General features: G+C 36.2%; 1 protein-coding gene and 1 pseudogene across 1 annotated transcript; both read left to right on the top strand.

Moving 5' to 3' along the window:
• Window positions 1-260: 260 nt before the first annotated feature.
• LOC124340877 lies at window positions 261-3,611 on the top strand (annotated as a pseudogene).
• A 222-nt stretch (window positions 3,612-3,833) lies between these two features.
• LOC124341076 (transmembrane glycoprotein NMB-like) lies at window positions 3,834-6,251 on the top strand. Its single transcript, XM_046793995.1, has 9 exons — window positions 3,834-3,997; window positions 4,073-4,224; window positions 4,296-4,452; window positions 4,518-4,796; window positions 4,862-5,071; window positions 5,132-5,266; window positions 5,328-5,480; window positions 5,544-5,652; window positions 5,713-6,251. The coding sequence occupies exons 1-9, from the start codon at window positions 3,928-3,930 to the stop codon at window positions 5,873-5,875; spliced, it is 1,428 nt and encodes a 475-aa protein (XP_046649951.1). The 5' UTR covers window positions 3,834-3,927; the 3' UTR covers window positions 5,876-6,251.
• Window positions 6,252-11,604: the final 5,353 nt, after the last annotated feature.

The following is an 11,604-nucleotide window of genomic DNA, read 5'->3' as shown; positions in this document are numbered from 1 at the left end:
CTGGAGGCCTTGCGGGCACGAGCTCGGCTTACTGAACGTCGCCCACTCGCCCCATGTCGACCTGCAAGGAGAATTGATTGAGGAAATTGAGGAGGTGCGACATGCGACGAGAGGACGACTCACCGCGTCATCTATCGGGCAGTGGGTAGGTTTTTCTTTAGGCCAAATCAGGCCAAATTGTTATTGTTTTGATTTAGATGATACCTAGAGAGTAGATCCCATGTTGGGCATGATTCGATTCAGGTTTTCAGGCACAGACGACGTCATTTATTTATTTCTTTGATACGCGACTGACGCGAGGTTAACTTTGGGGCTCCCCAACTTTTTCTTCAAGCATAATGTCCAGCTCTAAAGAGTCGCCTTTACCCTCTCCAAGCCCTGCCTCTCGAAGGAAAATTGCCGCTGTGAAGAAACCTCTTACTGTTGAAGACGAAAACACTTTATTCTGTATTATTAGAAATGGCAAAAGTTCTGTTCAGGTATTGAACCACTAAACTCCTCGATTAGAATAGTGTTTCTAAAAATTAATATTTATTCAATTACTGATTGCAGAAAACTGTAGATGAATGGATTGAACAGTACAAAGCTGATCGTGACTCAGGATTGCGTGCCATAATGCAGTTCTTCATTAGTGCTTCTGGATGTAAAGGGAAAATAACCTCTCAAATGCAAAGTAGCATGGAATATGCTGCTATAATCCGTCATATGACCGAAGAGTTTGATGAAAAATAATATACTCTTTTCATTTTATTTCATCCATTATTTAACTGTTGATTTCATTTTGACTAATTAAATCCTTTAGGAAAGTGATGAGTACCCGATAATCATGTCTGGTTCACATTGGAAAAAATTTCGAAGCAACTTCTGTGACTTCGTTCAGACACTTGTGAAGCAATGCCAATATTCCATCATTTATGATCAGTACCTCATGGATAATGTAATTTCGCTACTTACTAGTATTTCTGATTCACAAGTAAGAGTGTTTCGTCATACTGCTACACTAGCTGGTAAACTTTATTTTATATAAATAGGTTGTTTTTGTTTCATCTTCACTTAATGTCAAAATATTTGTTTTAGCTATGAAATTCATGACCGCGTTGGTTGAAGTGGCTCTGACTGTATCGATTCATCTTGATAACACGTCTCGTCAGTATGAAGTTGAGTTGCAGAAAATACACACACGAACCCGTGCTGGTCATCTTAAAGAGATGCTTCAAGAACGACAAGAATTCGATGAAAACCTCCATGCCGTTAAATCCATGTTGACTTACTTATTCAAGTCAGTTTTTGTCGATCGTTATCGAGATATCGTCCCCGAAATTCGTGCCATTTGTATGGGAGAAATAGTCTTTTGGATAAAGCGATTCCCTAAACATTTTCTGGATGATTCTCACCTCCTGAAGTACATTAAGTGGGATCTTAATTGTAAAGTTGGCGATGTTCGTTCAAAATGTCTTCAAGCCCTCCAACCGCTCTATGTTTCAGAAGAACTTAAGGGAAAATTGGAATTTTTCACCAGCAAATTTAAGGTGAATATTTTTACCTAATTTTGCTTAACCAACCAACAATACTTTAAATATTTTATATAGGATCGTGTCGTTTCGATGACACTAGACAAAGAGTACGATGTTGCCGTCCAGGCTGTTCGCTTGATCTCCAGCATTCATAAGTATCATCGAGAAATATTGTCAGATAAGGATTGCGAGGCTGTTTATGAGTTGGTGTTCTCTTCCCATCGAGCCGTTGCGCAAGCTGCTGGTGAGTTTCTCAACGAGCGGCTTTTCACACTCGATGATACCAGTCCCCCGGCTCTACGTACTCACCGTGGTAAAAAGAGACTGCCTAATACACCTCTCATTCGGGATTTGGTTCAATTTTTCATCGAGTCTGAGGTAAAATTACAGTCAAGTAACATTTAAAATAGGTTAATGACTTTACAATCTTCATAGTTGCCTGAACACGGAGCATATTTGGTCGACTCCCTCATTGATTCAAATGAAATGATGAAAGATTGGGAGTGCATGACGGATTTGTTAATGGAAGATCCCGGGCCAGGCGAAGAGTCTTTAGATGATGAGCAAGAAACAAGTTTGATCGAACTGATGATATGTTGCATCGAACAAGCCGCGACTGGGAAGTCACCCTGTGGGCGCGCACCTACAAGAAAGGTAACTGCCACATATCTTTTACATGCTCATCATGCAAAAACAATAATTTGTGTGTGAATCTCGCATTTTTGTTTTAAAGATTACGACCGCGAAAGAAACCAAACAAGCCCAAGATGATCGTGTTCGACTAACTGAACATTTTATACAAACCCTTCCTCTGTTACTCGGGAAATACATCAAGGATCCTGAAAAAGTTGCAAACCTCCTGTGGATCCCTCAATTCTTCAATTTGGAAATCTACACTACCTCACGTCAAGAAGAGGTTTGTTTCTTTTTACTAAGTGTATTAAATGGAACAAATTTCTCTCATGCTTTACTTCTCGTTTACAGAGATTTGAATCGTTATTGGGTCTGATGCAAAATGTTGTCGAGACATACACCGAAACAGAAGTGCTTGAAATCTGTGCCATAACTTTGGAAGTTCTTTGTGATGAAGATCACGCCATCTACTCTCGATGTGACGTCATAAGTACTTTAATGAATCGTCTGTTTAACAAATTGCGTGAAGTTCTTGACTCTCATGTAGCACTGATCAATAGTGTAAGTATATTGACTAATTCTTTTTCTCGTTTCATAAAAAAAAATATTAAAATATTGTTTGTGTAATTTAGGACAAAAAACCCGACGAAGAGGAGGTGTTTGCCCTGGTTTCCAGTTCGAAGAAAGTTGATATCTTCTTTTCGTGTTGCAATCTTGGACCATGGACATGGAAAATGTGGGATCCTCTTTACAACGCTGTTCAAGAATCTATAGATCTAAACCTGATGCCACCTGAAGTAACACATTATTTACCTGTTTACTTTCACACAGTAATACATGTTAAATGTTTCAGGCTATAATACACTGCATTTCAGCCTGCTATTCTGTCATTTTATGGGAACTTCGACAGCTAAAAAATGGATCTGGACGAGGAACGTCTGCCGGCCAACAACAAAAGCAACTGAGAGATCATTTGAATGACTACATTTCGCTCATGACCCTGCTCATAATTGCTTCAGATGATCATCTGGTTAGGGAAGAGGTTCGTCATATCATCGTAGTAATTAGTTACATTTCTGTAAATTTTTCATTTTTTCAGGCCTTCATGTCTGCGTGCGAGTTTCTCTCTGATTTTTCCGAGAAACTCGCATCAGACAATCCTCTTTTAAGACCTCTTGAGTCTTGTCTACCAGCCTGATGGTGACCTACAACAAATTCTGAAGGAATTTGGGGATAACGCCGCCAGAATCCCAGCTATAACGCTCGGGAATCCCAACAATCCAACTGGCCCTCACAATTTAGCGTTTCTAGGGGGCGTCCCTAAACTGCGAAAGCGAAACGCGAAACGCGAAACGCCTAAAATGCGAAACAGCTGTGCGAAACGGACCCAAAAGTTGGGACCCTGCTTCACATTTTAGGCGGGAATTATTTTCAAACTATTTAAAAACTTTCTTCCTCCTAGCGCTAGATGTCTTACTTTTGCAAAATTTGCTATATTTATTTTGAAGTTTGAACTACTTTGCACATCTCTAATACATTTATCGGCAGTTGCTGTTAGAAATTAAATGAAAACTGACGATAATGACTATAGGGAAATTTGGAAAATCAACAGTAGATGGCGATTTTTAGCTTAATACCATTTTGGAAATCGAACAGTAGATGGCGATGTTTAGCTCAATACCATAAAAACAACTAACTGTCGCAATTACGGAAGCTAAGAACATTGACGACTGAGTGATAGAATTCGTAAACAAGATTTTCTTAACACGTTAAAATAAAAATGGATTATCATTCCTTTTATTTAATTTTTTTTTCCTTATTTTCATCTTTCATGTTGGCAGATGCTTACGGTAAGGCAGTGTGACAAAGAAATTATCTAGTTTTTAAGGTTTTTTCTAATCTATGAATCATCATTTCCTTTTCAGGGTACAGATTAAAAGTAGATTTAATTAATAATGGTCCAGCTGTCCTGGATTCCAATATAACCTTCACTGTAGTATTGTCCAACCCTTCTGGAATTGTTCCATCAGGTCCTTTTTATTGTACATTTTATGATGAACTTGGACAGTCCTTTACCGTAAGCCATTGTTCAGAGAATTCACTTACATCAGCTAATCTAATTTTTTTTTTAAATTGTGCATAATACAGACAGAAACTTTGAATGTAGCAACATTCAACTTTAGTACCAGCTACCCAAGTTCTCAATATAAAAAAGGAAATTATGTAATGCATGTTACTGTATACAAGACAGAATTCATATTTCCAATGCCTCAGGGATCAGCGGCAACCACATTTGAGCTTACTGGTATTGACTGTAGATCTATTCAAATGTATTCTTGCTCAATAAGGTTTTATTTTTTATTTTTTTAGAAACATTGAATGGGCATATTGCTGCTGTTCAGAAGAATTCTTCTCAACATTTGTCACCCCATTTTGTTTCGACTGGGGAAGAAACACAACTAGTAGTTAAATTTCATGATCCTGAACATTTTCTCAATCAAGCCCAAGATCTTATATTTTATTGGTTTGTAAATGATGTCAACTATGGAACTACAAAAACACCAGTATTGAAGTTCAACTTCACCGAAGTGAAAAATCATACCGTTATGGTTGATGTATATGCCACATTCGCTGAGCCTACAACAACTAGTATGTCTTATTTGATTTTTTAATTATCAGCTTATTTTCAAGTATTTTTTTATATTATTTTCTAGCCACAACAACTACGACTTCAACGACTCCATCGACTATTAAAACAACCGAGCCTACCACTGCACCGTCGACAACTGCCTTAACGACATCTTTGCCGACCAATAGTTCTTCTGTCCTGGTTATCCGAAGCAAACGTCGGTCACATTACACTCATTATGAGCGTTTCATTGGCTACAAAGTCGCTCTTTTTACTTTGGAACTGCAAGCTCGAGGTAGATCATATTTGTGTAACGATTGATTCAAGATAACACTTCATAAGGTGTCATTTACAGATCCTATTAGTAATGTCTCGATTCACGGCAATAACTGGCTGAAACACGGTGACATTATGAACATGAACATTTCGTGCAATGGATCAGCTCCGTTCTACTATTGCTGGGCGTTTGATGGATTCATGAACGAAACTAGTAACAGCGTTAGATTCAAATAATTGTTTGAAGAGATTTCTAATGCAGTGTTTTATTCTAGCCAATGCCAGCTGTGAGCTTCCGATCAAAACTAATAAATGCGAAGTCCAGTTGCTGCACTATTTCAGTAGTCCTGGCCAGTACATTCTGCCCGTCGTTTTGTATAATCAAGTGTTTTACCAAGTGATTCCGCTCAAAGTCAACATTTATGAAGGTATTACTGTTTTTCGTGCCAGAATCAAAATTTGAATGATTTATTGGACAAATTCCACTTTAGCTGACCGCAAGGCTCAACTCTCCCTAGTGGTGGTCCCCATTGCGTCCGCCTGTGTGGCAATCGTCAGTATCGCTTTTGGAATTGGACTTTACTTTTATACTCGTCGCAAGTACGTCATCATTGTGTCCTGTTACGATTGCAGAGTTTAATTTTGTAATTTGATTTGCAGTTTGAGGATAGAAGTGGCCGATTTTGATTTTGAAGAAGAAGACGTCGGTAATCCCGAGTCCTTTTCGGGACGTCTTCGATCTTCCATGGTTCAGTACTGGTCTGGTCTGAAGGGCCAAACCCCTCCTGCTAATACTAGTTACCAGAACATAACCTTCGATTGAGTTCGTAAAATCGATTGTTTGTTTGTTTGTTTGTTTTTTCAAAAAAGCGAACGTCAATTCCTCCTTTGCCTCTATTATCGACTTTAATCTCGTCATTCCCTTTGGTCGTCGTTTCCGCCTCGCCAATTTTGTGTTGTTGTTGCCAATATTCGCCATCCCGATATTGTAGTAATATCACACTTGGATTTCATTCTTCGTTTGGCCAACGGGGCGACACGTAATCTTACATTATTATTATTATTGAGAAAAAAGCCTGTGATAATGGCATCATCCGAATGTATCGAGTTAATTTCTACCCGCAACCGCCTCCTATATCCTCGCCACCCTAAAATGGAGAAAAGAAAAAGAGAAATCTAAAATAAAATGTTAAACGCAACCAACACATTTTTGGCCTTTTCGTTAGATGGCGTTTGCTTTTCTCTCAAGAAAAAGGGTTTTGCCTATCCAACCGGACAAAAAATCTCAGCCGTGACCGTGTTTGTCTTGATTTACGACGGACCGTCACAAATACCTGATCAGAGTGATGCTACAGTGGGGAGGTACACAGAGGAAGGCCTAGGGGGAGAAGTAAACAGGCCGACATGTTGTTGCTCAAATGCCGATGACAAATGACGCGTGATACAGGTCGCCATTTGTCGGTCCCGCTTAGACAGGATGGACGTGATTCTGTTTTCCTTTACTTTTTATTCTTGTTCAATTCGAAGAAACGAAAAGAACCCAAAAAAAGGGACAGGTTTAGTGTATGTACATTTATGCAGAAGATCGAAAGCCCATCCTTTCATGTCGATGATGTCATCTTTCAAAGTCACATCCATCAGCCACACAAAACTCACACACCCGGATTGCGGCATTCCTTATCCATTTTTCCTTTTCCTTATCCATTTTTGGTCAACTTTTTTTCGTGTTTTTAGTCAGCTACCATACTTATTTAAGCTTTTTTATTGATATTCCGTTGGTGGGTTGCATTATTGGGTTATTTTTTTTTAATTTTGAGTTTCTACTGTCAGTTAACGGTTTTTCCGTAAGAAATACAGGGGCCGAGACACCCCGGCGGTGTGAGCAAGTGACCCCGTATCTGGGGCGGGTTTGCTCTTTTTTTTTTAAATCGGTAATAACCTAGTCTTAATTTATTTAGATCGGATTGAAAAAATCACCATTTAAAGCAGGAAGGATTCTCTTTCTTTTAAGATTTGATGGATCTAAATCCGTTAGAAAATGATGGAATGGAAGCTAAGAGAAAAAAAAGTGAGCCAGTCGCCCCACTCTCCCCTATAACTCTTTGCAATCACAGCAACTAACTACACTGAAGATTCATGATGGCAGTTATGTTAATTTCAATGAAAGAAGAAATTCCAAAGTAGAAGAGACTTTTAGTTCTATTTTGCAGTGTTTTGAACACTTGCAAATTCTTGATATATCTTACACAAATTATGGTGCAAGTTGCATGCTAAATCTTGGATCAACTTGTAAACCAAAAATAAGGTAGGGTCCACTTTAAAGAAGTTAAGTGATTGTATACACATTTCATATTTTTTCCCCTAGCAAGTTGCTGGTCGAATGCTGCCCTGGTGTGACCGATTCCGTAATGCAAGTTTTCTGCGACGGTCAAAGTTCCCTTCACAAATTATCAGTTAGGGGAACGGCAGTGACTCATATCGGAGTTAGATTTGCTATCGAACATTTGCCAGAGCTGAAAGATTTGGATTGCGACGTTGAGTCTGATATCCTCAAAGTTTTTCGTAGTATTCCCTATGAAACCAGAGAATTAAAAAAATATTTAAACGAAAAACAATATCAATCGTATTGAAAAAGTAATGTTCTTAATTCACAGATTTCCTTGAAAACTTATGAAGCTTGCTGCCCCACAGGCTTTTTATTTCAGTAATTTTCTCCACTTTCAATAACAAGTAAACTCACGCGAACATTTTCAAAGCCAAATTAAAAATAATTGAGGTTTAGTACACGCCACATTGTAATTTAGTCTTTGCATATAAAAACACAGTTAGCCTCTTTGAGAAGCTACTATTGCTACAAGACAGATTACAATACCTTTGACGAAGCTCTAGACATAAAAAAGTCCTCTAAAAGTCTAATCCAGTAAAAAAAATCTTTCAATAGAATTATTTGCTCATTGCTCCCCCTCCACAAAATTCTCCCATACCCAAAAATGATTTCCAAAGTTATTCTTTTTCGAAGTTCTTCAGCTCAACAACAATTTTTGGAAAGTGGTAAATGGCATCCCCACAAATCTTCACTTATAATTGAAACTTAAAAAAATACAAGAAAAAAGAAAGCAATAACTTGTTAAATCTTACACCATATCGGCAAATATGAATGTATTTCGACCAACCATATTCGAGTAAATACATTTAGTATAACCAAGTAAGCGACCATGTAAAGGGACCATGTAATAAATCTATGGGTTGCAACCGCTATTTTTTTCACAGTATGATATGGTAGATATTCACACCGTTAACTTAGAATTAGAAGAAAAAAACTATATGGGAAACGACCAACGAAAATGCGAATTGGGGGAAAAATAAATTTTTTTTCTTTAACTAAAATACCAAAAAAAGAGGTTAAATGTGAAATCCAATCAAACTAGAATTAAACTATAGAGAGGAGCACACTATTGAGCAAAAGTTCATATTTTAATACTCAGGATTAAACGAGAAATCGTTAATAAAAAAATCACAATTTCCTGTTCGGGTAGGATATTTGAGCACTGTGTTGGCTGTAAGTAAAAACAATACCGAAAAGAATATCTACAGTAAAAATGAACTAATGTTATAAATTTCTATACAAAAAGATAGAAAATAAAGGGTTCTTCAATATTACGCAAGGTTTTTTTCAATATTTTGAGTTTTTTTTTGAAATATTTCGTTACCAGGAAATGGAAGAATACCGCGAATTTTGGAATAGCAGAAGCGTATTAGGACAACAAATAAAAAAAAAAAACATTTTTTCGTTATTTCACAATGTCTTTATATCAATCGACGCAGAATTTCAAAGCAAATCCATTGATGTGCATTATTTATGGGTTTTATTGCTTAGTTTAAGCATTATTAACCAAAAAAATTTTCACTGACGTTGGATCGAGTCTGGCCAGATCCAAGAAAATTGCCACTTCTATTTGTTTGAAATGGATGAATATTTTTGTTATAATTGAGCGAAAAGGCATCTTTTACTACTTAGGATTAAGCGAGAAATCGTCACAAATCTCACAATTTCTCTTAGGGACAAGAAATTTGAACCCTATGCTAGCTGTAAGATAAAATCACGCCGTAAAGAATATCTAGAGTAAAAAAGGACTAATGCTATAAATAATTATACCAAAAGATAGGTAATAAAAAGTTATACAATATTACATAAGGATTTCTCAATATTTTGAGTATTTTTTAAATATTTCGTTACCAGGAAATGAAAGAAAACTGCGAATTTCAGAACAGCAGACGCGTTTTTAAAAAAAATTTGGAAAAGAAATATTTTTTGGTTTTTCACAATAACTGTATATCAATCGACGAAGAATTTCAAAGCAAATCCATTGATGTGCATTATTTATGGGTTTTATTGCTTAGTTTAAGCATTATAAACCAAAAATTTTTTCACTGACGTTGGATTAGGTCAGGCAAGATTCAAGAAAATTGCCACTTCTATTTGTTTGAAATGGACGAATATTTTTTTATAATTTATCAAAACGGGATCTTGTAATACTTAGGATTAAGCGAGAAATTGCTAATTTCTCACAATTTCCCTTACGGACAACAAATTTGGATCCTGTGCTAGCTCTAAGATAAAATCACGCCTTAAAGAATATAAAGGGTAAAAGTGAACTAATGCTAAAAATAATTATACCAAAAGATAGGGAATAAAAAGTTATCTAATAATACATAAGGTTTTCTCAATATTTTGAGTATTTTTTGAAATATTTTTTAGCAAGGAAATCAAAGAAAACTGCGAATTTTGGAACAGCAGACGCGTTTTTGAACAAATTTTGGAAAACAATTATTTTTTCGTTATTTCACAATAATTGTTTATCAATTGACGAATTTCAAATCAAATCCATAGATATGCATTATTTATGGATTTCATTTCATAATTTAAGCATTATTAACCAAATTTTATTTCAGTGACGTTGGATCGAGTCTGGTCATATCCAAGACAATTGCCACTTCTATTAGTTTGAAATTGATGAATTTTTTTTTAGAATTTAGCGAAAGGGCATCTTGTAAATCTTAGGATTAAACGAGAAATTGTTAAAAATATCACAATTTCCCTTAAGGACAAGACATTTGGACACTGTGCTAGCTGAAAGATAAAATCACGCTGTAAAGAATATCTAGAATAAAAGTGGATTAATAATAATGATAATAATGTATTGAATTTGATATTGTAAAGCGCCTTTTCCATAGACTGATCAAAGGCGCTATTGCTCCCAACAGAAAACATGTGACACTTAGTTTCCATAAGCATTTCGGAACAAAAATGTTTTTAGATGACATCGGAATTGTGTGAGAGAGAAACGAGAAGAATAGGGAAAAAGGGCTAGCAAGAACATTAATGCTATAAATAATTATACAAAAAGATAGGGAATAAAAAGTTCAACAATATAACATAAGGTTTTCTCAATATTTTAATTATTTTTTGAAATATTTCTTTGCCAGGAAATGGAAGAAAACTGCGAATTTCGGAACAGCAGACGTGTTTTTGAACAACAAATTTAAAAAAATGAGTTATTTTACAATTTCTGTGTTTCAATCGAGGCAGAATTCATGGCAAATCAATTGATGTGCATTATTTAAACTGCATTATTGAACGATCAATCATTAAAGGCTGCTTCAATAAAAAATTTTACGGGACTTAGGAACAGTACTAGAGAAGGGGACTTAGTGCTAGCAATTGTTTCCTAGTGTTCCTTGCCTAAGCTTAATTGCCCTAGCAATGATAAGAAACGCTCGTACCGTAACGTGTTTGGATACGAGGTAGCTGAACTGCCTCATTTGACCAGCACGTATGGGTATTAATGTTTGCCTTGTTTGCTATTTTAAAAAAAATGCTTGAAATGATTATTGAACTGGGTTGGCCTACTGCTAGCGTTCAGCCATGAGTTATAAACTCCTATTTTATAAAATTACTTAATTTTTTCCAGGGATCGGCCCCTTCTGGGTCGTTCCCAATATGTTGTTTTTTTCCGTTTGCTGTTTGTTAATTTACTTGGACCGCACCATTTTTCCAATACATACCTCCATCTCCACTAGCTTGGGATTGTTCTCAAATAATTCTCTCTCTCCTTCTCAGCTCCTTCTTCACTTCGCTCATCCTTTCCCCATCAATTAATTGTTCAAACCATCCACAAATTTCTTTAATTGTAAAATTTTTTTACTATGGATAAAGGCTAATATTCCTGTATATTTTGTGCTTGCTGGGAAATTTCTATGTGTCCAAAACTTGTCAAAAACCATTGTCAACTTATGGCATCATTGACATTGTGTCTAAATTTATTGTCTTCACTTCTTAAATTTTGTACAGAAACCATTGCAACTTTCTACATTCCAGTCCATTAAGCTTTATCCCACCCTCTCAAACAAACTTCTTTCTATTTTTTTGGTATGATTCTCAACATGAATTTGAGATACATTCAGATTAACCAGGAATATAATAACCAATCCTTCATTTTCCTCAAAAATACCAAAAACTAAAAATAATTGTCTGATTTTCTCCGTGATATC

This window comes from Daphnia pulicaria, chromosome 5 (genome assembly GCF_021234035.1).
Source record: "Daphnia pulicaria isolate SC F1-1A chromosome 5, SC_F0-13Bv2, whole genome shotgun sequence".
NCBI lineage: Eukaryota > Metazoa > Arthropoda > Branchiopoda > Diplostraca > Daphniidae > Daphnia > Daphnia pulicaria.
Note: the sequence above shows the minus strand (reverse complement) of the source record. Positions and strands in the feature narration are given on the sequence as shown.

Excerpts from the sequence above, each read along its gene's own strand:
- LOC124341076 (XM_046793995.1), top strand. The coding sequence starts at position 3,928 with ATGGATTATCATTCCTTTTATTTAATTTTTTTTTCCTTATTTTCATCT. Across the intron at positions 4,225-4,295 it reads AACTTGGACAGTCCTTTACC|ACAGAAACTTTGAATGTAGC; the intron begins GTAAGCCATTGT and ends TGCATAATACAG. Across the intron at positions 5,072-5,131 it reads TTTGGAACTGCAAGCTCGAG|ATCCTATTAGTAATGTCTCG; the intron begins GTAGATCATATT and ends TGTCATTTACAG.